This window comes from Nannochloropsis gaditana, assembly GCF_000240725.1.
Source record: "Nannochloropsis gaditana CCMP526 unplaced genomic scaffold scaffold074, whole genome shotgun sequence".
NCBI classification, from domain to species: Eukaryota; class Eustigmatophyceae; order Eustigmatales; family Monodopsidaceae; genus Microchloropsis; species Microchloropsis gaditana.
This window is the reverse complement of record NW_005803879.1, coordinates 31,178-57,747: the sequence shown is the minus strand read 5'-3', so window position 1 is coordinate 57,747 and position 26,570 is coordinate 31,178. Positions and strand designations below refer to the sequence as shown.

Genomic DNA, 26,570 nt, shown 5'->3' with positions numbered 1-26,570 from the left:
GGCCCCCCGGATAGGCAGCCCCAGCAGTGGTGGGAACGTGAGGTAGCGCTCCCAGGCTCCAAGACGGCTCGTCTCCTTCTCCGGACCAACATACATCCTCCCCCACCGACACGCGACAGATCTCACCACCTCCCCCTCCCGAACGTCCCCATACCCGTCCTCAAGTCTGCCCTGCAAAAGAACGTCCGACGCTCCCGGGGAGAGGCAGCAGCGAGGGTCGCCCTCCAGTTGCTGCACCGCGCCCCCTTGGAACTGTACCGGCGCATGCTCATCATCATGCTGGAGGATACTGCCTGCCATCCGCCCGCCCTGGTGCTCTTCACCTGGCTGATGATGGCAGGAGAAGGCTTCGCGCCGGACGCGGCTCTGCGCAAGGTGCTGGCCCGGGCGGTCTTTGAGGTGGCCTCGGCCCGGGTCACGGATTTCTCGCCCTCGGAGTATCACCCGGTGCTAGATGCTGTGTCGGACATGGGCGAGGTGGGGCTGGAGGAAGGGGCGGAGGACGGACTGTCTCCTGAGTGCCTGACGCTCTTGCGGTGCCTGAGAGCCCGGCGATACCACGGGGGGATGCCCTGCGACGCCCACATGCTTCGCAGCCTGGGCAAGCTCTGGCGCCTCCGCTTGGGACTACAAGACCCGGAGGAGGCAGGCAAAATGGAAGAAGGGGCGGGGAGGGGCGCAGGAGGGGGCGGGGGGCGGCCGGGCGCCGGAGCTAGAGAGGTTGGTGCATCCCCCGTGTCTCGGGGCCGTGCCCCTCCCCGGCTGGCGTCCTCCCCCAACTCCGCCTCTCCACCAGGACCCGCCGTGTCTGGTCTCTTGCCGGGCCATGGCCTTGGCGCCGCTCGACTATCTGGGTCCTCGGAAGCTGGCCGAGTACCTGGACTCCCCCCGGCCCTGGTTGCGGTGGCTCATCTGGCAGCCGCACGCGCAGGGACAGCCGGTGCCGCGGGCGTGGCTGCCGTCGCTCGGGCTCATAGCTGGGGAGCAAGCGGCGCCATTGCCCCCTGCTTCCCCCAGTGCACCTGTGCCGCGCGCTGGAGCATCGCTTGTCCAGAGATCCCTGGAGGCGCCCCCGTTGGAGGACTGGCCGGCCGTGTGGCGGCTGCGTCCGGTCTCGGGCGGGGGTCGGGACGAGGGCGACATCCCCTGGTCGGCGATCGACTTCCATGTGAGCGGGGTGGTGGAGGAGGTGTATCGTTTTCGGCTCTCGGCGGAGAATCGACGTCGCTTGGCGGCCATGAGAGCCAGGGGGGTAGGGGGGGGCAGCGAAGGATATGAGGAGATGGAGGCCGAGGCAGTGAAGGAGCTGCTTCGGTCGGCCATGTGGCGCTTTTCGTCCTCCGTGACGGATAAAGTCTCGGTGCTCTCTGCAGGTGAAGGGCGGGGCCAAGAGGAGGGCGTAATGCGCGGGAGCGAGGAAGGAAATGGGAAAGGGAGGGACAAGGAGGGAGAAGGTCTGCGGGAGGTGTGGAACCTCCTGCGACCATTATCTCACGCCTACGCTCAGAACTTCATCAAGCGCCGGTGCTGCAATTGAGTGCCGTGGCTGCGGTAAGGGCTTTGGAAGCTGCAGATTGTGTGAAGGGATGCAGTGAAGGCGCCTGAGCAAGGAGGAGCAGGGCGGGCGTGTGTGCAGGAATATTTTTGCTTTTGTTGGGGTGGATGAGACATAAATCACTCATAGAGCACAAATAAATAAATTATAGATGTTTTGCGTAAAACCTAGACGTTAAGGAATACCGTGAGATAGGGCCTCGACCATTTTTTTCTGCCCCCATCAAATCCTGTCCTACAGCGTGAACATGACTTTTACCACCTCCCCCCCCTGCTCCGAAAGCGCAAAACCGCTTGTTACCGATTCGGCTGTGAAAGAGCCCGGCCCCGACAAATCTTTGTAGTGGGTGATGAGCCTCTTCAAATCCACCTTACCGGACGCGATCATGGCCAGACACGCCGGGTACACGTTTCGGTAACGGAAGCTCCCCAGCAGGTCGACTTCCCGGATAGCCGCCGGGAGCAAGGGGATGTGCATTCTGCGGGTGCTGCATCCCATGCCGATCAAGAGGACCTTGCCGCCATTGGCCGTCGCTTCCAAGGCCAGCTCCACGGTCCCCTCGAACCCTGCGCAGTCCATCGTCACATCCACGCACCCGCAGCCACCGACCATGTGTAGCACCTCTGCCGGCGCCTTGCCCTCTACAAGGACCGTCCGTGTCCCCGGCGCTATCTCGGCGGCAATGGCGAGTCTCCGCCGGTCCACGTCGGTGATAATGATGTCGGAGGCTCCAAAAGCACGGGCTGCCAAGAGGGTCACCAGTCCGATTGGGCCTGCTCCTGTGATGAGCAGGCGGATGCCCGGGCGTACCTTGGCTTTGGTGCACGCGTACACGCCAACCGCAAAGGGCTCGCACATGGCGCCCTCCTCGTAGGATATGGAGGCAGGCAAAGGAAAGCATAGATTTGCCGGGTGCTGAACGAAGCGGGCGAGGGAGCCGTGCACCGGGGGGGTCGCGAAAAATCGCATGTCAGGGCATAAATTGTAAGCGCCCGTTTTGCACTGCGGGCACCTTTGGCAAGCGATGCCTGGCTCAATTGCCACCCGGTCACCTACAACAAGGTTTGTGACTTTCTTTCCCACAGCCACTACCTCTCCTGCGCTCTCGTGGCCTATTACCATGGGCTCCTTTACAATAAAGTCGGCAATACGACCTCTTCGAAGGTAGTGAACGTCTGAGGCACAAATGCCGACGGCCTTTATTGCAATACGTACGTCGTACTCTCCCAGAGGGGATGGTAATTCGTAATTTTTGACTGCAATTTTGTTGATAGAGAGTAAATATGCGGCCGGATTCTGTGATTGTAGACTGCTTTGCATGTTGTCGCTGTCTGTTGACGCCATCTCCCGCACCACTTTTGACGTTAAATCCGAGCTCTTGCAAGAAAAGTTAGAGCCAAATGGAGCAACCTGCACATATTGTGCCGATGACATGTCAATTTTCACACTTACTGATGTCTATGGGCATTCTACATGTATGGAATTCACAGTTACTAGACATCTCTCTTCTCAATTATGTCGCGCTTTCCAATCGCCCTCCGCATGTCCGACACAGGCACAGTCTGACCATGGCCATGGTATGGTATCAATGGCGCAGTCTGTCCATAGCAACGCATGCGGGCCTTCAAGGGGGCGGGTCTGGCAGTCAGGCCGTGGCCGCGGTCTGGTCCCAGTGGGGAGGTTAGAAGGAGGGCGAGCGCGAGGCGAGGAGGCTCCGGCACCAGGAATCTTTGCCCCGCCTCCAAACCCTACGCCGCCCCGCCTCAGGCCAAGGAGAATGCATCTTCGATACTACTTTGACCCCGTAGAAGAGGGGGCACCTTGGCGTGAAGGTATCGCCGAGGCCGTGTTTTTGGGCCCTCTTCCACCGTGGTGTGCATTGAGGGCTGTCTTTCCTCGCCCTCAGCGATCAGTAATTCTTTCCCCCTGTTTCCATGTCCTCCTCACCTGCCTTTCTCACGCACGCACACAATTGCAGCGCAAGCCATCCGTGGCGGTTACAGCCCAGAGGCCAATGCCGGGAGGTGGTGTGGTGGGCGTCCGGACGAAGAAGAGGACCAAAATGCCGCTAAATGGTGGCATGATGTGGGGCAAGACCATCCTCACGCCCCCCCCTCCCTCTTCCTCTCCGGCATCATCCTTGTTGTCCTCTCCAAAAGGCCCGATCACAACGCGCAAGCATTCATCCCTCCTTTATCTCACCGTGAAGCCAGACTATTTGGTTATTCGGGCGCCGTGCGGTCCTCACTCTCCGGTAAGCTTTTTCGCCACGCACCCTAAGCGCATGGAAGGTGCTGCCTGCACGAAGGCGCTGTGCACCCATGTGTCGCACTTTCGCGGAGTAAAGCACATCCTCGACACACTTTGATATTCAAACATTACCATCTGCATGACAGAAAACGCAACAGGGGCTGGACCCTGTCCTGGTGCTGAGGGCCCCCCCGTCCACCCCCCGCACTGGACCCCGGTGGCCCCAGGCAGACGGCGATCCTGTCTCCCCTCCCCCCGACACTCGAGGCGCTGGGAGCGACAGCGTGACTGTGGAAGTGAAGGATTTCCAGACGGCCGTGCGGGACGGAGACATCGTCGGGAGCGAGGAGGAGCGAGAGATCCAGGGCATCCTCGGCCTTGTCTACCTCCTGGGGGGGGCATACCTGCTGGTCATCGAGGCCTCCGAGATCGTCGGCACCTCCCCACGCGGTAGTAATCTCACCGACAAAACCAGCAGCTTCAGCATTCATCGAGTCCAGAAGATGGGAATGCTCCCCGTCTCGCGCCGGCAGCAGACAGGGCCCCACCCGCAACAGCACCCGGCGCTAAGCTCCCCGGGGCAACGCTGCGACGAGGAGAGGTACCTGCGTATGCTGCAGGCGCCGGTGGTGGCAGGGTCTCTATACTTCAGTCCGCGATATCCTTTGCACCGTAGCTTGCAGGAAAACATTCGGCGTTGCCCCGGGCTGGACTTCGAGTCGACGGCCCCGCCTTTTGGGGGGAGGAGGCGGCCACGGGGAGGGAGGGGGGGGGGCGTGGGCGACGTTGACAGCCCTGCATACGCGCTCATGGCCAAGAATGGCAGCTCTAGGAGAGGGACAGACAGTAGAGCGGCCTCCTCCTCCTCCACCTCCTCCTTTTCCTCGTCGTCGTCCTCCTCCTCGAACCTGACATCTCCCTCCCCCTCGACCTCCCTTCCCTTCCTGTGGAACGGCTTTCTTTTATCCAACCTTGGGCCCGCACGTCTCTTCTGGGGCACTGCATGCATCAGTGGCTACGCAGTCTCGCGCTCCATTCCCCTGGACGGCGCACGGAAAGGCGCTGGCGAGGCGGCGAGGTTGACGCTCCTCAGTCGCCGCAGCACCAGGATGCAGGGCACTCGCTTCTACCGGCGCGGGGCCAACAAGGAAGGGGCAGTGGCCAATTTTGTGGAGACGGAGGTCATTCTGGCACTCCCCGAGGGTGCGAGAGGAAATAGGGAGGGCCCCGAGACGCTCCTGCTCTCGCATGTGCAAGTCCGAGGCTCCATTCCGTTGACCTGGTCGCAAGAACCCACACTCGAATGGCAGCCATGCGTGCGTCTCTCGCCCGGCTTGCCCACGCCGCCCTCTTCCTCCTTGAGCCTGGCCAGTCATGGCTCGGGCGGCGGCTCAGGAAGAGGGGGTCTTCAAGTGTCGGTGACGGCCGCGCACTTGGAGCAGCTCACTTCCAACTACAGGGACATCCTGCTCGTTAATCTCGTCGACTCCGGAGGATCAAGCAAACACTCGCAGGCGCAGGCGGCGCTGGGTCGACGGCTACAGGAGGAGGTGGAGAAATTGGCGGCCTACGTGCCGTTGGATGAATTTGGAGAGGAGGGGAGAGGGGCCTTGGAAAGAGGGGGAGAGGAAGGGGCGAAAACGGAGGCGACCAAGTCCCGCTCGACGCCCGCGCCTGACAGAGAAGATGATGGAAGAACATCAGCGTTTGCGGAGCGGAAGGGGAAAGGAGGGACGCCGCGCGTGAGTCTGACCTGGTTCGACTTCCACAAGGAGTGCGGATCTTACAAGAAGTGGGGGAGGCTCAAGACGCACCTTCTCGCCCAGATTGACGCACTCTTGTCCAGCCAGGGGTGGACTATGGTGCGAATCCATGATGCTGGCAAGCAAGTGGGCCAGGGGGGATGCGCGGACAAGGAGAAGACGCGAGAAGGAGAGAGAGCAGGCGGGCAGGGGGTGTGGGAGGAGGCTTCAGCTGAGGAGATCGTCCTGCGGGAGCAAGAGGGGGTGGTGCGGACGAACTGTATGGATAATCTAGACCGGACCAACGTGGTGCAGAGCATGGTGGCTGGCCGCGTTTTGCGCCACGCTCTCAGCTCCCTCCCGGCGGGCGCTCTTGCCCCCGACCCCGCGTCCCTCGAGCGAGAGCTGACGACCTTGTGGGTGGAGAATGCCGACGCGCTCAGCACCTTGTACGCAGGCACTCCCGCGCTGAAGACCGACTTTGTCCTGACGGGGCGCAGAACGATTAAGGGCATGCTCCTCGATGGCCTGTACGCAGTGACGCGCCTGTATATTAACAACTTTTGGGACGGATACCGGCAGGACTGCGTCTCCCTCTGGCTGGGCGAGTATTGCCCTCGCGGGCCCTCCCCGACCCATGCTCCCATCAGTCCCTTTCCTCCCTATCGCCTCCCATTTACCCCCGGGGGAGTTTTTTCTACCCTTTCTGTGGCTTTACAGGAGCTCCCGCCCTTTCAGCTGACCCTTCAAGCTGGCGCGCTTCTCACTGAGGCTGTGGTCAGTCTCGCCCAGGCGCTGGTTGGATCGGCGGCCACAGCCTCGTCTTCGCTGGGGGGGTGGGACGAAAGTCCGTCGGCTCCACCTTCCTGGTGGGTATTGGCGGTCTTCAGCTACATGATGTTCCTCCTCTTCTGGGTAGCCCTGTGGGAGTGCGTGCTCTTCCTGGGCCCCTTCGCCACGCTGCGGACACTGCGACATCACAGGTATCTGCTAACGGATCGACCGCGCCTGGTCGAGAAAGATGGGGAAGCTGGGAAAGATGGGGAAGCTGGGAAAGATGGTAACGGTAGGGAGGCTACTTAGAGGAATCAGCTGTTGGAGGCGGGGAGTTTTGGTGATTTTGGGACTTGACAGGGCCGGGCACTGAGGGCAGGGCGAGATTCTGACTAGGCACTCCTTCAGCCTGTTGTACATAGGGAAGGGTTGATGTCCGGTAAAGCGTAAGCACGCAAGCACGGACCTAGGACTTTGAGCGCGGCATGAGGGATACAAGGCATCAGCCCGATTACTATCAAGAGACTGAGAGAAGGCGTAGATCAAGACGGGGATATTTTTCATGATGAGCGTAACACAAAGAAAAAATTTTGCGAAGGGATTTTTGAACGGAAAATAGATTGGAAAGAAAAGTGGGATCGATGAGGAGATCTATGAAAGAGAGGACGACGGATAGAGTTAATGGTGGAATCGCTCCCAGCTCTGAGCAGGACGCATTTTTGGCGAATCAGCACATGCATGGTCAACCAAGTAGGAATAAGAGGGGGATTCTGGTCGAAATGAGGGGATAGGATATGATGAGGAAGGCAGAAGCTACTGCGATGGTGGGAGAAGTGCAGTGCAGGGCAGGAAGAACCGAGCCCACTTGATGCGAGAAGGCGGATGCAGTCGTCTGATTTTTACTGCCACTTGAAGCGACAGGAAGAAGAGCGGCCAGAAATCGAAAGAAGGGGGGTGAAAAGGCGCCGCTGCCGGTTACATTGTCATTGTATGGCGTGCATGGTGCAGCGAGGCCTCACAGCATCTAAGAAAAGGGAGTAAATCCGCAGTAGCAGTAACAAGAAATCAAGTTTTGCGATGCTCACGTGCGAGGCCCTCTCCCCTCTTCTTTTTGTTTTGGCAAATTTTTCTTCACATATGCCTTCACACAAATTTTGAAGTAAGCTCTTGTTGTTGCTTGCCCTCCTTCATGGCGCGGTAAGCCTGCTGCGCCTCTTCCCTCAGCTTGGCCCAATCCGCCTTCTCAGCGGGAGATTGCTTAGCGCGTGCGGCGGCCGCCTTGGCAACTGGCCCCTCCTTCTCTCCGCTCTCATTTGCCTTCAGTTCCTGTCTCCTCCCGCCGGGTCTCTGCGGGGCTTGACCGTGGCGCCCGTCGATTGGTCTCGCCCCAGCCTTAAGCTTGTCCGGCAAGCGGGGCAGGTGGAGATCGGGAGGCGCGTCATTGGTCTGTCCGAACGGCACGGTCTCGGCGGCCGCGAAGGAGGGCGCGGGGTCCATCAAGCCTCCTTGATTTTCTCGTCCGTCGCATTCCTCCTGGCCCCTCGAGCGGTGAGGCAAGGGAGGCAGGCCCTGGGCTTTGCGTTTCTTGTTCGCTTTCCTTATTCTCAGATACTCGCGACGGCGAGCCTTGGTGGTGCTGTTGGCCAGGTTGCTCTCTCGAAGGAGGGCTTTCGAGTCTTGGCGAACCCGGTGTTGGAATGCCTTCATGCTCTGGTAAGGTGAGGGATAAAAAGTAAAATGAACTGCCTCCAAAGAAGGCTTTTTTACAAGTTCTCATCCTGGACCTACCTCGTTCGGCTGCCGGGGCTGGATGCTGATTTCTGGCAGTTGCTTCTTTCTTTTCCTCGTGGCCTCGTTTTCAAGCATTTCGATGTACTCGTCGTCCCGTAGAGCATCTTGAGCCCATCGCCGCTCTTGTCTTCGTCTTTTTCTGCCCCCACCTAGGTTGGCGATGGATGAGGCAAAGAAAAATATGAACGGCATACTAGCAAGCTATTGTGTGATAGCGAGTAAGATGTGATTTATGTCCTTTTGATAGGCAGGCTGGCTCTAATAATCAGAAAATACGTGTATGATGCTAGGAAAAAATCTAACTTTATCGATTATCAAGCCTGAGAGTCGCAAATTTGACATTGAGTCAATGGAATGTGTCGTTAATCACTGCATGATGAGCTAAAATATTGATCATGTAAATTTAAATAGATAGAAGAATTGTTTCGCTCGCAATCCCCCCTCAAGGATGCAGACAGCGAATGTATCTCTCTCTTGAAATAAATCACTTCTGAACTTCCCCACTATTCTAGAGACGTACCCTTTTCCTCATCCGAGTCGAGACCCGCTGGCGGCAAATCGTACTTCGCATCCTCCTCTCGAGGCGCTTGCCCCCGCGCGCATGGGTCACAAGCCTTCAATTTCTTGTATCTTCTCACCCGACCCATATATACCTTGAAAGTTGGCAAGAAGAGGAAGTGAGTGTGACCGTGGTATCCAGTTTACGCAGTTTGCAACGCGGGTGGAAGGTGCGTGGTTCTCTCGTGAGTCGTTTCACCCCCAACGAGAAGAGATGCCCCGGGCTAACTCTTGGTCAAGAACGTCGCACGGAGCAGTTAATAAGATCGGGCCGATGCCCTCTCGTCCTTCGACCCATAGATTTTGACCGCAATGAATTTGGCCAAGTAGTGGCGCACTTCTACTTGACTGCAACTGTTGGACCGCGCTTTGCTGGACGCTGGGCAACCCCTAAACCCGAGACGTTACGACTGCTCCCAGCACGTTTCACGCTGTATCTTTCTTCCGGGACTCATTGCTTTCACGCACAGACAGCCTTCGCACACATTTATCCTCCTTTGCTGCTACAGAAATATGGGGTATGTTCTTGCTGCCGTTGGGTACATCGCGGGTTACATGGCCATCCTGTTTCAGACCATATGCATCGGTAAGTGAAGTTCAAGCTCAAGCAAGCGTTTGTTCGATGCGGGCCAACACAGGGCGGTGTCTTTTTGCAGCAACAAACGTGTGAAGTGTCCATAAGACTGTCAATTATTACTAAAGATCGATGTTCTTTATTTTTGATGCTTAGAAACCAGTTTTTGTCCGTATAAAAAACATTGTTCCCGTCCCCACTTCTTATCCCACCCGTTTTCACCTGGCATGGGCGGATGCTATCAACTTCACCATGTCACCGCTCACTCTGAATTCTCATGTAATTTCAATGATACAGCATGCGGACTCTACTACGCTGCAGAGCTCGCGGAGGAATACGCGTCGGCCACCAAGCGGATGATCATGTGGTCAATCTCCGCCGTCGTCGGTGTCCATGTCCTCCTCTATTTCGAATCCTTCCCACTCCTGGTCCTCTTGGGCGGTATTGCGTGCCACGGGGCTTATACCTGGCTGTTGATGGATTTTCCAAAGGTAGAGATATTCAGTTATAAGTTTTTGTTGGGCCTGGTCGCACTCTGTGCCGATCATTACATCTGGTTTCAGTACCTTCACGGCCGTCCTTCCATCGTCCCGAGTGCCCTAACAAGCATTGTACGTAAACGAGTTGAGGTTTTAAGGAATCGACAAAGGATGAGGATGACCAGAACTGCTACCTTGTTGCAGAAATTCATGGGTAGTAGAGAGAAGCCGGTAGCGGTTGGGACTTGTTATATAGAGCTGAGACCTATACTTCCCTGTCCGGGCTGCTTGTGCGCAGCATTTGGTTGGGGTGAAGTGTGCTTAAAAGTGTATGCACTCTTTCTCACCATCCATATACTCGCTTGTTCAAGGAAGGGTTGGCAGTCGTTAACGAACCATAATCGCATACTTCCCAAGCTTACCTTATGAAAACACTTTTACCCAGGCTATCTTCTTCCTTCTGGTCTGGTTCGTGCCCTTTGCGATCTTCGTCTCGCTCTCTGTGAACGACAACGTTCTGCCCTCTATGACGTCTTCCCCCCAATATTCGAGTTCTTCAAGTGGTACGTGTCCGCGTTGTTTGCGGCCTCTCGATGAGCATAAAATATTCAAAGCATTCCTCCGCACCTCCCACCATCTCCGCTCTGCCGCAGACGCCATGTACTATTCGGACTACTCTTCGACACGCTCCCTTTCCATGTCTGATTCGGGCTCCTACAGCAAAGGCACTAGCCGGAACACGTCCAAGAAGGGCGGCATACGGGGCATGCTTGATACCCTGAACGCCCACATCGCCCCTGGTATTGCCAAAAATGTTTGAAGGCAAGGGGCTGACTTAGGATGAAGGGCCATGAAAGCGCAAAACAACAGAAGTGAATGGCTCGCCGTCTTCAGCCGATCAGTTAGTGCATGTCATAAAGTATCAGTTGTGTAGGACTACTTGGAGGCAAAAAATAAAGTCGGAGGGAATGATAGGACTGTCAATTCTCTCACGGGAGTGAAGAAAGAATAAATTCGAGTGTGACACGCCTTGGAAATTGAACCAATCAATATATTACTGCCACGATGATAGTCGTCAAGGTAATGGCGAACCACAGTTCAAAAGTAGAAGGGAGTTCATGTAATTGGTTCCTGTGACATCTTGAGCTTTGTCTTCATCCTCTTTTTGTTGAAGAGAAAACAGGAGATTCTAAACCACCAATGCGGCCTGTCCATTCGGGAAATCGTTTGGTAGACTCGTCTTTCCCTGATACCCCCGTCTTCGTGCTATTTTGCTGCCTGGCTAAAGCGGACCTCGATGTTATTGAGAGATGTTCAAGCTCACCACTCTCTATTCTATATCCGCCCCGGACAACTTTTCTCTCTCGATCCATTGCATTTTCAAGGCCATTATTCGATGTTTGGGCCGAGTGCAAGGTTTTACAAGGTAGAGAGTCACGGGGGGTACCTAAGCAAACGGTAGCTTCCACCGGCTTGTTTCTGATTCGAAGATTGGTCACTTCTAGGTCAAAGTTTCGATAGTTCTCCCGATCAAAACAACAATTTTTTGGGACCTCGCTGTTTCTCAGAAGAGAAGAAATATGCGCGTGGAGAATGTTCAGCAGATCGTGGAGTTGCCCTGGATCTTCTCCTTGGGATTCATCGATGACCTTGCCGTGAAAATCTTTCTTTTTGACTTGCAGATTGTGTTTCTGACATTTTTGACTTGTGGAGTTTCGGTCTTTCTTTCTTGATTCCGTCTTGATTGGGGCCTGAAAATTATGTCAGGTTGTGGAAATAGTTGTCTTTGTGTCAGAAACATCATTATTTATGCCATACTGCCAAACAATAGTCGGTTCCTTCACCGAGAAAAAAGAAGACAACATCAGTGTGCATCTTCATACATACACCTGCTGGTCAGTGGTTGCTGAGTTTGGTAGTATGGTTCCTGTCGTGTGTTCTTCCTTCGCATGTGACAGTCACGCAAAACATTTTGAAGGACAGGAACAAAGATGGACCTCTATATGTCACACTTTGTCAAAAAATCTTTTTGAGGCCATGTGGATGATCCAGTATGGCTTAGCATAAGCAGAGAGATCGCACCTTGTTTCGTGGAAGAGCTTTCCCGCGAGAATTTATCATTTTGAGCTTATCGAGGAATAAAGAGACCTAAGAGATTAGGGTTATAAATTGTCAGTAGTAGTTTCTCGGGAACATACCTTCCTTAATTTAGGTATGCCTTTCCATGTTCCATTTACCATCCGAGCCATGATATATAACTGGTCTTGAAGTCTGCTATTGGAAGCCTCCACTTTCCCCCGATTGTCCTTTTCTTGTTCCATTCGCTCTTCTAGCGATTGTATCGTCGAGCGATATGAATCATGGTCTGGTCTGGAATTTTTAAATGGATGTGAAGCACAGACATGATTGATGATGGAGACAATCCTAACCATTCTTTAAAACTTCAGCTTGATACGTAGGGCGGCGTGGATTATCTTAAATATCTAAAACGCCCTGAACTCCACACCCTTAAGGGCATATATTCTTACTCTGCCTTTTCGTCAGTAAAGAGACCATCAGCTATATTTTCTTGAGCGATCTTTGATTCCTCTGTGTGATGCTTGTGTGTAACTCGGTGATTATGCTCTCCTAGTATGTTGTTTTCCTCACAGCAGCGGCGCAATCGATCCTCTAAAGCCGTAATATCCAGTTCCATTTTATACTTGAGCTGTGTATATCGAAGTTTCAAGTTGGACAGCTCTTGCCGGAGTAGATGGGCCTGTATAAAATTGAGGCGGGACTGCGAAGTCGGCAGTTTTTTCCAACATATTTCCTACGGGGGAAAAACTTTTCCTTATTCAAGTCCTACCTCAGCATTCGAAGACCTAAATTCTCTGCTATTAGTTATTGACGAATGTGCTGTTTCCGTTGCTTGAAAATTTGAGACGTTGGAATTCTCTTCGTTTTCAGACAGGTTTTCATTCTTTCGGCCAACTCCTTCTCGCACAATGTCGCCGTCCATTTTTATTCTTCCCGCCTTCCTGTGGTAAAGGGGACATACGAATGTCGATTTGATGTGCTTCATTCTAAGCATTGTTGTCCTTCACATGATCTTCTGCAATTGATCTTTAGGTCGCGAATGCACTCTTTAAGGTCGCGAATGCACTCTTTAAAACATGACTCATTTTCTCATCTTCCTACGGATTTTGTGGTAATAACAGAGTGATATTTTCTGCACGGGACAATAAAAGAAAAGTATGATATAGGTTTATGGTTAATTTTTATTTTCGCCATGCGTTCTTTAACAATGAAGGCAGCATGCATTGCTTGGAAAAGAAAAGGAAATTAGTGGGGAGGTTGAAACGGCGAAGAAGCAAGAGGAAACGGTCAGCGAGTAACGTATCCTCGGCCTTCAGACGATCACATCACAATAGCACTCACTAGATCATGCGAACATGGCTCTCAAGGTACACGGACTCCGGAATAAATTTATCAATAGTCTTGCTCCTACGCGAAAGACCGGGGTTTGCCCGAGGAGCTACTGGGAATTTTATAGCTTTCTCAGGCCTCCAGCGGTAGAACTGGAACCTCACAACATCGTCCTTCCTTCAGCCATTGTTGCATCGACGCAGCATCAACAATGTCTCAATTTCTCCGCTCTGCCTCGCGCTTGAATAAGACCAAGTACACCTTTCAGCTTGTGGTAAGCATCAAGCATGTGCGTCTTCATCCAATGCATAATGAGAAAGAAGTCATAGTGATCATGACAAAAGGCGGAAACAAAAGTACTTGTACAGCGACTCCTCGGAAGCCCGGTGCATGGAGTGAAACACTGTCTATGGTTGTTACATTATATCGTGACTCACATGGGCGCTACCAGGAGAAGAAGTATACGTTTTTGGTGAAGCAAGCCGGAACAAACAAGACACTTGCTACGTTTAAATTGGATGCATCCCATTTCGCTTCCGCTGCGGGCACAAAAGAACAATGTTCATTGCAAAGCATCAACCCTAAGGATGATGGTCGTATAGTGGTTGAGGTGAGCTGCGCTTTCTTGCGACAGTTGGAGAGTCAGGGGAGTGAGGTGTCCAGTGTAATTTCTAGCATCTCTGGCGAGGAGCTTGGGGAGGAGCAGGACCTTAGCGGTTGGGGGGCAGGCGGCGAGGTGGACGTCGGGGATGAGCCAGCAGGACCCTCACTCGGAGGATTCGCTTCCTCCAATGCTTCTCCTTCTTCCCCGCTTTCGCCCGCAGTCGCGGTGGCCCCGAGAAAGGGTCCTTCCCCTTCCTCCTCAGCAACGCCCACTGGCGCCGTCCCCGCCCTGTCAAGTTCTCGGTTGCCTAGTGCCCCACGACAATCTTGCCTTCGGCCCCCGCGTCAGACCCCCTCATCGCCAGCAAGGCCTCAAGCGCAAGTTAGCACGCTTCCTCAGGCAACGGCCTCTTTTGTTCAAGAGAGAGAGGAGTTGCTGGAGCGTCTGACCCGGCTGGAAGATGCGAACGCGGCTTTGTCGGCGGACAAGGCAGCCAAAGAGCAGGATATATTGAGCCTGCGGGCAGAAGGAGCCAAGGATCGGCGGCTGCTGCAAGAGCAGGCGGCTGTGAGAGAGGAGACGCTGTGCGAGTTTCAAAGGCGAGCCGAGGAGCTCGAGAGGGCGGACAAGGACCGAGACGCCGAGCTGAGCCGGGTTAAGGAAGCGCTAGCCAAGAGGGAGGTTGATGTGAGCACAGGGGTGGAGAACGAGTCACACACAAGAATGCTTGTACAGGAAGCAGAGGAGAGATGGGAAGCAATGCGACGGGCGAAGGAGGAGCAGGAGCTGGAGTCGACGAGGGCGGGGGCGGCTGCAGCCGCAGAAATTGAACGTCTGAGGTGCGTGGTGCTGCGCCTGAAGCAGGCGGCCTCGAGCCCGGAACTATGTGTATCACCGGAGCGACGGATCGTGGGGGCCGATGAGGGAGGGAGTGAGGGTCGGGCGGAGGGTCGGGCGGGTGAGGTTGGAGGGGCGGAGACTTCGACCGGGAGTGGGGTCGAGGGAGTGCAGGAGGAGCGGCTGGCTTTGGTTGAAAGAAACGCAGAGCTAATGGCCCGTCTGACGGAATTTGAGACGGAGACGGAAGAAAGGAGTGATCGCCTGGAGAGGGTGGAAAGGGAGCGCAGTGAGCTTACCTTGCGGATGGCTGAGATGGAAAAGACAGAAGAAGCGCGTCGGGCGCGAGAGGTAGAGGCTGGAGCGAGGGAGCTGAAAGAGGTTGTAGCTCTACGGACACAGGTCATGGAGTTGGAAAGGCAACGGCGAAGTGCGATGAAGGAGGCAGCCGCCATGCAAGCAGAGGCAGCGGAGATGGAGATGAGGGTGAAAAGAGCCGAGGAGATAAAAGAGGCGTCAGAGGGCTCGGTCCACACTGCGGGGGATCACGGCGAGCAAGGCCAGCTGGTTGAGAGAGAGGCCTGTCAATGGGAGGCGGAGAAGTCAGGGCTTGAGGCAGAGGTAAAAAGGCTAGAAGGAGACATAAAGACGGCGCACATCTCTCTGCAAGCAGCCGTGAAGTCGAAAGAGGACACGGTTGCCGAGCACGCGGCAGAGATGAGGGAGCTAGTGCGAGAGACAGAGCGCATGGCTATTTTGATAGATCAGCTGGGCGCTGACAAGACGCGCCTGGAGGCTGAGGTCGAGGAAATCCGCGCGCAAACGGCGTCCCGACGTGAAGAAGAGGAGAGGGCACGCGAGGCTCAGAGAGCCAGCTTCCAGATTGAGAAGGAGGAGCTCGAAAAAAGGAAACAGGAGGCAGAGGCCGCACTCGCAGCGGCAGACAGAGAGGCGGAGCAATTGCGCAAACGAGGAGAGCAGGACATGGAGGAGGAGGCGGCGTGGTGGACAGAGAGGCAAGGGCTGATGGCGCGTCTGCAGGCGCTCGAAGGGGAGAAGGAGCATCTGGTGTCTGCTCGCGAAGAAGAGCGAGGGCGTCTGGCGGCCGAGTTGGAGAAGAGGGAAGAGGATCTTACCGCCTGGCTGCAGGAGAAGGCAAGCTTGTTGGAGCGCGTGGGTGAGCTGGAGGAGGAGATGGCGAAGGGGCGGGAGGAAGAGATGGTGGCGCGGCGATCCTTGAGGCAAGCGCAAGAGGCCATGGAGGAGCAGGCGGCGACTGAGCGGGAGCTGGAACGGAACGTGCAGCTCCTGCAGGCTCAGGTAATGCACGGGGAAAGCCGTGTGCGCGAGGCGGAGGCCGCCTGCTCACTGGCAGAGCGCCCGGCGACGGGGGCTCTCGGGCAGGTACGGGAGATCGAGAGCGAGGTGGCCATACTGGCGGAAGAGAGGGACGCGTATCAAGAAGCGCTTGTGGAAGCGAAGCTGAGAGTGGCGCAATTGAGTGAGCAGGTTGACGCGGTCTCCCTGGCGCTGCAGCAGTCGCAGAGAGGGGCGTGAGATCCGGAGACAGGGGTTAAACTGTTTTAACAGATTAGATGGAAGTCACGTGAAAGAGAGTGGACTATAGCCGGCTCCTCGAAGTGCTGACAAGTAAGGTGTAAAGAAAGGCGCAACGTAGAGCCGTGTCCCTCACTGCAGTATATCCCTTACTTTCCCATCCTCTCAACACCCGCGTCCCAAGTGGCAGAACTCCCGGACGCAGAGCCTTCCATCTCTCTAGCGATCCAGAAAATCTGGCCCTGTCCCTCCCCTGTGACGAAAGCCACCCGATCCTCGGCCCCTGCTTTCCATATCCCGCCTGCTCAAGCCATCACCCCCATTGCGGTACCCCCCTCCCCCTCTCCCCCCCCCTCCTCCGTATCCTCTTAGTCCTCCACCTGCGCCCCCCTCATCCATCACCGCAATGTCGAGATGGTCGCCAATCTGGTACTTGCAGTCTCGCAAGGTTTTCGCGTCCTCGGGGCTGCGACCGCTGTTCCGCACCGACCCCACCATCCGCATCCGCGTCCTCCCCTCCGGCCCTGGGTATACCAACGAGAACTCCATGCGAGAGCCGCGGCGTCGGGCGCAAGGCACCACGTCTTTCAAGAGCTGGCTTAGCTCCTTCAAGGTGGCGTCGGGCCATGTGTAAAAATGCAGCTGCCGTCCCGGGAGTTGTTTCCCATCCCGCCCATAGTCAAGGTCGCTATTATGCCCATGCTCTTTCCAGAAGACGCGGAGTAACGAGGGCGTGACCTGTAGTTCAAGATTAACAGGGAAAATTCAAGCACCAGCGGATGCCAAAAGAAATGAAAAGGAAGGTTTTTCATTGCTTTCAGGCATCAAAGCTGACTGCGCTGAGAGGAAATTTCAGTCTTCCCTTTCCGTACCCCGGCAAGTTTCTGCACTCACGTAAAGGCATAAACAATTTTTATGCCACTCATCTTCAGTCATTGCTTAGAACCAGAATCACTCCTTGTCACCAATCATCGGCCAAGAAACCGATGGCTCAATAAGGTAATGGAATGCCCCCTCAGACGTACACGAGGTCTCACCTTCTCCCGGTCTATCAAGCCATCAGAATTCCCCCCGACGCCGATACGCGCACCTGCTCCACTGCTCATCAGTTGGCAAGAATATCGAGTTGTGCCCTGTCGTATTGAGTATCAATGAGTTTTGCCTGTCAGAAATGCCAAACTTTCCATGGAACGAGAAGATTTACACAGAAGGCGGCCTCAGGAGGTGCGATGCCGGCGAGTGCAAGCAGTTCCGTTTGCCGCCGACAAATTCATAGATCTGACAGGATCCCGCAACAGGTGCTTGCAATGTAGACGTTGTATGATGACGGTTTTGTGAGTCTCTCTAGCCCGAAACTCAAAACTGGTACTCCAGAATGAGGGCTCGGGTGTCAGACCGCGAGCCACACGTAGCTACGTCGTCTCTTCCTGTTCCAAGGCCCCTCATCCTCTCGGCTCTTTTCTTGCAATCTAGGCATTCCATACACATGCACACCGACATATAGCTTCATGGATTCGCATTTCTTCTAAGGTGCTTGAAGTTATGTTAGCGGGGGAGGCCGTCGACGTCCAGGTTGTGGCTAAGCAGCGTGGGAGGAGGCAAGCGTGCTACTCATGCAGACCGGTCTCCGTAATGCCGTCCTTTGCCTTGGGGCTTATTTCGTTCCTTTTTTTTCAGCTAGGAAATATCAACGCTTTTGTACTACCGTGTTGGGTCTCGAGTTTCATGGATCGCGGCCATTTTCGTCCTCATGCCGTGGTTCAAGAAGAAGATCGCCGAGCTATCAGCAGAGTCAAGCCAACTTCCTCCAATCTTGCATCAAGATTTCGCAACGCCTCGCCACCCAATGAAATACATGATTCAATATTGGACGCTGATATGGATTTTTATGCTGTGGTTTCTGCGAAATCTACGGGCCGTTTTCCTGAAAATGGAACGACGCCGACGCCCTCGGTCCCCCTCAACCTGGTCACTGAGACGGTCTCCTGGCTCTCTGACAAATGGTACGGCATAGTGTCGAAAAAGACGCGAGAAGCCTCTTGTTTGCGGATAGTCGGTGAGGGGATGGGCCTCGGACCAAAAAATGAGACAAGAAGCACGAGGACTGGTCCTCAGGCCGGACGGGAAGGGAACGAGGGAACCGAGAGCATCTCAGGACCCGGGCACAAGCAGACTGGTGGCCTAATGGGACAAAATAAAGCGAAGGAGAAAGGCAACGAGGCGGCAAGTCTGCGTCGGGGGAGTGCGGGAGGTGTGAAGAAAACAATGAAAGCCTTTGCGGATGGGTGGAGCGTGAGCGCAGGGGCGTGGGCGGCGCGTGCGAAGGCCTCGGGCCTCGGGGCCTGGTCTGGCCTTCGTTCCAAGGTGTCAACACTTCTTCCAAAATCTATGGAGCGGATCGGTGCGAGGATGAAAAAGAAGCGGAAAGGGGCCGCCGGCCGGGGGAGACCGGGGTCAGCGCGGTCGCCCCGGGAGCAGATGGCGGAGCAACGGAAGAAAAGACAAGCCGGCAAGCCCGCTGACAGCGGCGCTAGGAGCGGAGTGAATCTGAAAAGCTTCTTGCTGCCATCTCTGCTGCAGCGGATCGATCCATCCGCCTACAGTGCCGGTGTGTGGCGGCAGACCGTGTTCCCAGGTCAAGGCGAACGGGGCCGGCCGGGGCGGGAAGAGGGGCCGGATGCGGTGGACCTGGAGCCTCCCTCAGGCCGGCCGCCGGTCTTCGACGACCTCGTGGAGTTCCCACGTGGCCCCGCGGAGGCCTGGGACCTGTTCGTGGGGGACGCGCGGCATTTGGCGGACTCGATCTATCGGCTCCTGGCCCCAGCGGCTGCGCTGCCCAAGGCGGGCCCCAGCCGTCCCCAGGTAGGCGCGCGGCCAAAGGCAGCTAGGGTCAAGCAAGGGCCCTTGTATGCGACCCCGCTCGTCCTGCGCCAGAAGAAAGCCAAGGCAGCGGTGGCGGCTAGCGCCTCGACAGCATGGCCCCAGGTGTCGGGGCCGGGGGGGGAGGGAGACACGGAGAGGGAGAAGATGGAGCTTGAGGCCCTTGATTGGGCGGATCATGGGGTCGACATGGAGAAGGAGGAGCAGGGGGACGCCGAGAGCGAGGTCTGGCAAGGCTTACGGGGACGAGTGCGGGAGATGATCGAGGAGAGCGCGGGCGCCCCCTCTGGGGCAGAGTACTACGCAATGGAGGGGGCGGGAAGCGAGCCGCGGGAGCAGGAGACGGGGGCAGGGCGTTCCACGCCTTCATCTAGGCCAGGAGAGGAAAGGCAGGAGCGCCGTCCGAGCAGGGCCAGAAACCTTCCCGTGCCTCTGCGGGCGCCGCGCCTGGTTGACCGCCTGGACGAGCGGCCCCGCGGGATCGCCGCCGCAGGATCCTCTTTGCCAGTGACTCCGGCTGCAGCTTCTGAGACCTTTAGCGACGAGAGGATCATGGACGCGCGCGTGCCTTTGCCGCCTTTCCCCTCACGACCGCCCATGGAGGACGAGTACTGGCCCGTCCCCGCGTCCTCAGCGTTTCATGCCTCTTCTGCCTTCGACGAGGAGGAAGAGATGGGCGAGGGTAGGGCCGAAGAGGATGGAGAGGATTTGGACGACACTGCAGTCGCGCCCTGGCGCCGGGGCCTACCTGAATGGCTGAAGCGCGTGAGCCTCACTCGTCTGCTGGTCAGAAAACCAACCCCCGAGCGGATGCTGGAGGTAATCCGTCGGCGGCAGCAGGTGCGACGGATGCCCCGCAAGATGGATGACGCCTTCCTCCGCACTGTCTCCCGAAAGTTGCAAGGGAACCGACTCCGCATTCGGTCCTTTCAGCTCCAGACCGACAGGTACCGCAACTCCCTGCTCTCGGCGGGCGCCTATGTGGACGCCGTGGTGTCCCTCTTTGGCTCTGCCAAGGAGGCTGAGGAGGTTCTCTTGCCTTTGACGCGGTGGCTCCCCGAGGCCTCCAAGCGCCGAGGCCTCTCGGATGAGTACTGGGCGCGGCGCCGGGCCCGGCTTGGCGGTTTGCAGACAGTTGAGTCGCGCCAAGGGGGTGAAGGGAGTGCGGCCGGGGGCACCCGGGCGCTCCTGAAGGAGGCTGGGCGGGTGGGGTTGACGGCATCGACGGCTTGGATGGCGAGGATGAAGGCAGCGGTATCAGAGCGGGTGGTCGGGTTGACGCGAGGGCTGGAAGAGCTCGGACGGGCTCTGGGTAGTATTACCTGCGGCAAAAGCACACTCATTGAATTGTCTTTCGAGGGTGGAAAAGAAGAGGAGGAAGCTAAGGATGGGAAAAGCATGAGTATTGACGATCCCACCGTGTTGGCCTTGACAGAACTAGAGCGCGAGCTGAAAGGACGGGGGCAAGTCGGTGGGAATGGGGGCGATGACGACCCCATGGCCCGCATTGAGGACATATTAGGGGACAGAAATGCGGCCTATTTTCAGCAGCGGTTGGACCTATACATGCGGGGGGGGCTCTCGGGTATGGATCTTTATCGCGCTTTAAAGCGCCTGTGCCTGGCAAATGAGATGCGACTAGATCTGGTAATGCGGCAGCTGCGCGAAGAGTCTTTGCGGGGCGATGAAAGGTGGCGTAGCCAGAATGAGAGATTGGGGGCCTTGCTACGGATTCATGAGGGACAGAGGAAAATCATCTGGTAGTGGTCTTCGGAGCCTGTATCAGTACTGTGCTGGGTGTTTAGACAAAGGGAGGTTTATCGAATTGGAGATTCTCCATTGATGATGTACTTGCTTGCAGTGACCATGCATACACTCTCCGCTCCTTGTACACATGTAGTATTATGACACGACATTTTATTTGTCCATAAGCATTAAAATGCTAAAAAAAGGTAATGAATTTGACAAGACACGCATTATGCTCTATCACGTGCCACCCGTGTATTGTTATTTCTTGTTTATAGATTTTTCTTAGATCTGCGTAATCGCGCACAGCAATTTTCAACGCCTCACATTCAAAAGTAAGTGACCGCGATAAAAAAGAATATTACGTCCCCCATATTTGCGCGTGTAGACCTATTTCTATTGTAGAAGACTCTATTCTCTGCCTCTCACAAATGAAAGTGGAGACATCATCACCATGAGCCATTTTCTTCCTCGACACCTTTGCACACTGCGTAATGAGTATGATATCCCTCAACTTGTTTCTATCATGCTTACAGGACATTCCTCTTTCACATCCTGTTGCGTTTCTTTTGTGCGGCACGAGGCTCGTCCCACTCCTCCTCCCAAAACTCATCCTCATCGAAGTCAAAGCTCTCGATTGAATCATCATGGTCTTCTTCGTCAAACGGCAGCACTTCCAACATGTCTTGACACGTGATGAAGCCTTTACGCACGGGTTTTTTGGCAAATCCACTCAGCTGCACCCCTACCCGAATCAACCCCAGCTTAAGTGCCATCTCCACGTCTTCTACTGAGCAAGTTGTCTCGAAAGCCATGGTGACAAAGTTGTGCTTGTTTTCTGCCCCACTATTTTGTACGCAGTCAACAGTTTTAGCTTGGCGATGCATGCTCCGCAGAATTGACATATCCTTCTGTTCCGGTACACAGGACGCGACAAAATGCTGATCGAAGGGCACGTGATGAGCCAGAGCGTCGGTGAAGACAGTTGCGTTATCGATAAGATGGTAGCGAACATCTGCCGAATTGATAAGCGGAGAAAAGGGAGAAAGGCCGCTGAAGAGATTGTACTCGTCCTCCACCCAGATTGTTTCTATAGTGCTTTTGGCCATGCCTTCATTTTCCATCTTCAAGCCAATTTGTGGTTGGCGTGTTCTCCTATCACGCCCCATGTCAAGGACATGCATAACAAGCTGGTTTTCTCCTAGATGGCAATTGTCATCCTCTGCTCCCAGGCAAAGGAATGTGCCCCTGTAGCAGGTCGGAATATTTGAAACGTCCACAAAATCCAAGCAACTACTCGCCGCCAGACTCAAACCTGCTAGGACTGTCGAGGCAAGTTTGGGTGAGAAATTGTTGGGATCTGTTTATGTACTTAATGAAAAAATGGATCCCTTCCAGAGAAGGCCGACAAGAACTCACACATCAGAGAAATTGATGAGATCAATGCAAGGAGGAACAGGTAGGAAAGTACGTCCGGGGACTAGTGGCAACGATATTCTTGCATGAAGAGGATACCATACTGAAAGGCGGGGAAAAGGTAAGGCAGCCTCGAATCATGGAGAGCATAAATCACAAATGTTCACCTACCGATTGATATGAGTACACGCATACTCGATGAATACTATCGTGGATCACGTCTTGCACACTAGACCTGAGACACAATATTGTTACATGAGAGAAATTTGAGTTCGACACTTTTGTGACCTCTAAGATTGAGGTATAGCTAAGTTAAATATATAACAAGGGCCTGGGTGGAATGTAATGGGTCGGAAAGTTCAACAGAGCGCATTTAGCTGGACATCGCCTTGCATAGACTGTTCGAATATGGGGCGAAACACCCGGCGAAGTATGAGAAGTAAACCACAGCCATAAGAATATCGGCTGCTTTTGACTGTATCACTGATCCCTGCACTCCAATGAAACGTGTAAAGAGGGTTTTATGGAAGCGATCTTTCTTTCTACATTCAGTTTTTGAACAGAAACGGAAACGGCTGATCCCCCCCCCCCGTTGCTAACCGTTTAATTTTGAATTGCGCCAGAGATATAAAGCAAAACCTTTTTTACTGACAAGATATGCTGGAGATCACATTGCTGTAAGCTTTACTTCAACTTTCTTACGACCTGCGAGATTGTTTGCTGGCAGGCATACACAGGAACTCTTCGATGTTATTTAAGCTGTGATTCTTTCTGCGCGCTGTTTGTCCAAGCATGAAGGAATACCATAGATTTATGTTATATTTCAATAACGATGTATAAAATTAAAGAAAATAAGTATTATATCAAGTACAGCCGCTTATGTTAATAACTTTCGACACATATAGACCTCCCATTGATTTCCGTGGTGAAGGTTTCAATTGCAGCGATTTTGCTTAGTATAAAAAATCATTTCAGGGGTCTTCAATCATTGCACAAGTAAATTGGTCATGCTCATAATGCTTTTGAGATGCAAAAGAATTGAAAATGTGGCACAGATTCTTTGGTGCTTTTGTTATCATTCACGATCAGTTTTTTGGGGGTTTTCCTAGTATTGTCACGCTTACAGTGACCTCGTTGGTGATGATTCAAGTCACAATCGAGAACATAATCTCCAAGGATCTACATTGGGAATCCATGGTGGCAGTTCGCGATATGGGAATTATCATGCCTACCAAATGTCGACATGCAGTTCGCTGGCAGGATGGTGGTAAGCTACATGCCCAGGTCTTGCAAGGCTCATCACAATTACAGAAACTGTCTTTCGGCATGTATGTGCGATAGCCGTAGCAAATCACCCTGAACCCTTTATTTCGCTCACATAGTTTGCTTTGTCCCACAAGCGCATCAACATGCTCTTCCGGATCGCCTCCAACTTCGACCACCACCTGCATCTCCGGTATTTTAGATTTCTGGAACTCAGCACTGATTACACTAACAGCTACAGGTTGAAATAAATTGAATAGAGTTGGGCCCGTCATTGTGGGAGAAAGGTGTGCCAGACGAAGAGTGCGAGTGACGTTGAAAGAGCAACCATCAAAATGTTGAAACAGAGGAGAGTCCCCCAGAGAAACGATGATCTGAGTGCTTTTAATGCGCACCCAAGAGTCAATACCTAGATCAAGACAGTACGACGTACAGTCTTGAGGGAAGTTACGGTCACGGGCATAGGTCTCCAATTTAGAGACCAAGGGTTCAAAAGCCAAGACGTCTTCACACCGTTGAAGGAGCTCTTGTTGCGAGCTTTGCACCATACTCAGCTGCGTCAGCGCAGCTACAATCTCACCATCGATTCCAAACATGAGGTTTTTCATGCATGCGCGGGCCTTTTCACGGTCCCTCAGGAGGGAGCGAACCACAGTTTCACGTAGTGCTCGTGTGACAAGAGAGCACATGGAGGGATCGGCGAGACGCACCTCTATGCCTTGCCTTTTTTCATCAAGTTCTTGCTGGCGTGCAAATGCATTTCGGAGTTCGATAATTGTGTCGGATGTCTGTGATTTTTTTTGGGAATGAACCTCAGAAAGTACCGAGGGGGACGGGAGAGGAGGCGCAGCAGGGAGGTAGCGTGGGCATCTAAAGCGTTTGGATGAATGATCATCTAAGTGACTTCGCGAAGAAGGTATTCTTTTTCGCCTGGCTATTAGCATTGAAGAGGAAGAGATGAAGGACGAAAGGGGCAGCATTTTTCCAGCACAAGGGAAGGAGTGAGCACGCGGATGGGGAGGTTCGGGGCTTGTATGTCGAAAGAGGGATCCGCAGAAAGTGACAGCCTCTGTAGGGAAATGGATGAGGAGAACGATAGGTCCTCAAACCTTTTTATAACTTTGCATGCAAGAACAAAGGGGAAAGGCGGGGGAGCGGACACGTTTCCCAGACAGTGACATGGGCCTGCAACAAGAAGTGCCTGGGAAGGCTGCCCTCCGGGTCGCTTTCTACGTGCCCTTTCTGGAAGCTATTCCCCAGCCTGCCCGCATCACACGCTTGCTGGACGAATGGGTGTTAACTCAAATCCCCGCAGGTATCGAAAATAGATTTTTGGTATCGGTGCTTATTTGCAATCTACAAACTGTCCGGATGTGCGTGTCAATCGGAATATTAATTGCGTTTTTTCTTAATTCTCCCTTACCGAATCCACTCTACTTTCTACCGGGAAACAGTGCAAAATCTTTAGCTCTGCCTATAAGTCCTCGAAATTCAACATCCCCTTTTGACGTACAGGACGCCTTATGTATTTTCTGTGGCAAATGCCTTCCAAGGCTTGCATAACACTAGTCCTCCTTGTCATGCCGAGGGTAGCCTTACCGTGCCAACAGCACCTACCGCTCTGACTTCTTCCCTAAATCGATTCGCGGACTCATCGTTGGACCATTTGATACGTGGGCACATGGGACAATTAAATCGTCTTCTGGACGAATTACTTGATGATAAACTCACGAGTTACCTTCAGTGCCGCCGCCTGCTTCTTCGCTGTGGAAGCGACTTGTCATGAGTGTGCCAGCGGCATCATCCATCGCTGTAGGTGTGAAGAAGACGGACACTTCTTATGAAGTAAACGCAGAAGTAACCTGGCTTCAAAAAGGAGGATATCCAGCTTTCTTTCTCAGAAACTCGGCCACATGTCCATTTCGGCAGAGCGCAGGGAAGAGCGCACAAAAAATCGAGAGGACCAGGGGGAACTTGAAGGGGAAAGGCACAGTCAAGCTCCGACGTGATTTTTTAAGGCCTTTCAAAAGCAAGAGCAAATTTTTAGTCGATAAGCATGCAAGTGAAAGGGGAAGAAGCTTCTGTATCAGTTAGATTAATCAGTCTTGAAGGTAAAAAAAGTAAGTACAACGGAATACGTCATCTGGGAGTCATGAGATAGTAATTATATTCATGGCTCTTTACTAGAAATTGAACATTTAGAAGCCAATTCTGGCAGCCCACTCATTATTCGACTAACTGGTCAGCATTGTTGGATGTTAGTAAAAATTGAGTGGGTGAATGTCTCATTCAATCGCTCTCGCAGGGAATAAGTCCTCTCACATTATTATAATCATCACGTGGCTCCATTTAAACGAAACTATAAAGCTTTCGGAGCAGCAGACTCATACGATCGTTTAATGAACCCCTTCGAAAATTTGACCCCATTATACCAGTGTCAAGCGAGCAATGCAAATTTGACAAGTTGAAATCATTGTACACCCTAAGCAGCGATGCTCCGTGTACAATATCCCCGCCATCTCGCTAGCCGTTAAAATTTTGAACCGGGGAGCGAACCGACACTCCTCGAACACGAAGAGAACGCACCGATCCTATTGCAAAGCTTTGCGCGTAAAACCCAAATGAAGTGCATGATCCTCGAATCTGACTTATTCCCATTTTCGCACGATCTAAAATTTTGGCTGACTTATAAGAGTTATGGACCACCCAGGAAATGAGGATAATGTTATATCGTCCAACGGAACTTCTGCGGCAAGCGACGATGCGAATGCGCCCAGCGACCAAATTAAACAGAAGCCCGGCTACTATTCCTTTCCACAGCTAAAATCTGAACCCCCCACAAAATCTTGGACTTCTAAAGCGCGAATATGGATCTTTATCCTCTTCTTGGTAACGTTTGCTGTCCTCAGTGCGACTGTACTTCGCCAACCTATCATGGACAGCGAGAGATGGCTTAAAAGGCAGGGTCTAAATGGATTAGTAGTCTATGGTATCGTAAGTTGGGCGTTCCTTATGATCGGTGGAAGCGCAAACCTGATCGACTTGATAAGCGGCTTCGTTTATGGCTCGAGACAGGGCCTCGCCATGGCGTACGTTGTAAAACTTCTAGCCACAATCTGTGCTTATCTGGCTGGCC

At 53.9% G+C, this 26,570-nt stretch overlaps 7 protein-coding genes across 7 annotated transcripts; 3 read left to right on the top strand and 4 right to left on the bottom strand.

Annotated features, from left to right (window-relative positions):
- Positions 1 to 1,789: 1,789 nt before the first annotated feature.
- On the bottom strand, positions 1,790 to 2,524 carry GUTB (L-iditol 2-dehydrogenase; the record flags this gene model as incomplete). The annotated part of the gene is made up of 1 exon (XM_005855911.1): positions 1,790 to 2,524. One exon carries the CDS (start codon positions 2,522 to 2,524, stop codon positions 1,790 to 1,792), a length of 735 nt encoding a protein of 244 aa, XP_005855973.1.
- An 808-nt stretch (positions 2,525 to 3,332) lies between these two features.
- NGA_0524800 (phosphatidylinositide phosphatase sac1) lies at positions 3,333 to 6,630 on the top strand (the record flags this gene model as incomplete). Its single annotated transcript, XM_005855921.1, has 2 exons — positions 3,333 to 3,809; positions 3,952 to 6,630. The coding sequence occupies 2 exons, from the start codon at positions 3,333 to 3,335 to the stop codon at positions 6,628 to 6,630; spliced, it is 3,156 nt and encodes a 1,051-aa protein (XP_005855983.1).
- Positions 6,631 to 7,464: 834 nt separating this feature from the next.
- On the bottom strand, positions 7,465 to 8,717 carry NGA_0523700 (uncharacterized protein; the record flags this gene model as incomplete). Its single annotated transcript, XM_005855910.1, has 3 exons — positions 7,465 to 8,031; positions 8,110 to 8,261; positions 8,633 to 8,717. Coding segments are annotated over 3 exons (804 nt in total), but the record flags the coding sequence as incomplete, so codon positions are not given.
- Positions 8,718 to 9,140: 423 nt separating this feature from the next.
- On the top strand, positions 9,141 to 10,455 carry NGA_0524700 (uncharacterized protein; the record flags this gene model as incomplete). The annotated part of the gene is made up of 3 exons (XM_005855920.1): positions 9,141 to 9,256; positions 9,542 to 9,855; positions 10,444 to 10,455. The coding sequence occupies exons 1-3, from the start codon at positions 9,184 to 9,186 to the stop codon at positions 10,453 to 10,455; spliced, it is 399 nt and encodes a 132-aa protein (XP_005855982.1). The 5' UTR covers positions 9,141 to 9,183.
- A 6,042-nt stretch (positions 10,456 to 16,497) lies between these two features.
- On the bottom strand, positions 16,498 to 17,272 carry SAP18 (histone deacetylase complex subunit SAP18; the record flags this gene model as incomplete). The annotated part of the gene is made up of 3 exons (XM_005855913.1): positions 17,167 to 17,272; positions 16,532 to 16,867; positions 16,498 to 16,509 (listed from the first exon to the last, which is right to left on the bottom strand). The coding sequence occupies exons 1-3, from the start codon at positions 17,233 to 17,235 to the stop codon at positions 16,498 to 16,500; spliced, it is 417 nt and encodes a 138-aa protein (XP_005855975.1). The 5' UTR covers positions 17,236 to 17,272.
- A 921-nt stretch (positions 17,273 to 18,193) lies between these two features.
- Positions 18,194 to 20,773, top strand: NGA_0524500 (uncharacterized protein; the record flags this gene model as incomplete). The annotated part of the gene is made up of 1 exon (XM_005855918.1): positions 18,194 to 20,773. One exon carries the CDS (start codon positions 18,194 to 18,196, stop codon positions 20,771 to 20,773), a length of 2,580 nt encoding a protein of 859 aa, XP_005855980.1.
- Positions 20,774 to 21,000: 227 nt separating this feature from the next.
- On the bottom strand, positions 21,001 to 22,409 carry NGA_0524300 (uncharacterized protein). The gene is made up of 2 exons (XM_005855916.1): positions 22,343 to 22,409; positions 21,001 to 22,079 (listed from the first exon to the last, which is right to left on the bottom strand). Exons 1-2 carry the CDS (start codon positions 22,362 to 22,364, stop codon positions 21,304 to 21,306), a joined length of 798 nt encoding a protein of 265 aa, XP_005855978.1. The 5' UTR covers positions 22,365 to 22,409; the 3' UTR covers positions 21,001 to 21,303.
- Positions 22,410 to 26,570: the final 4,161 nt, after the last annotated feature.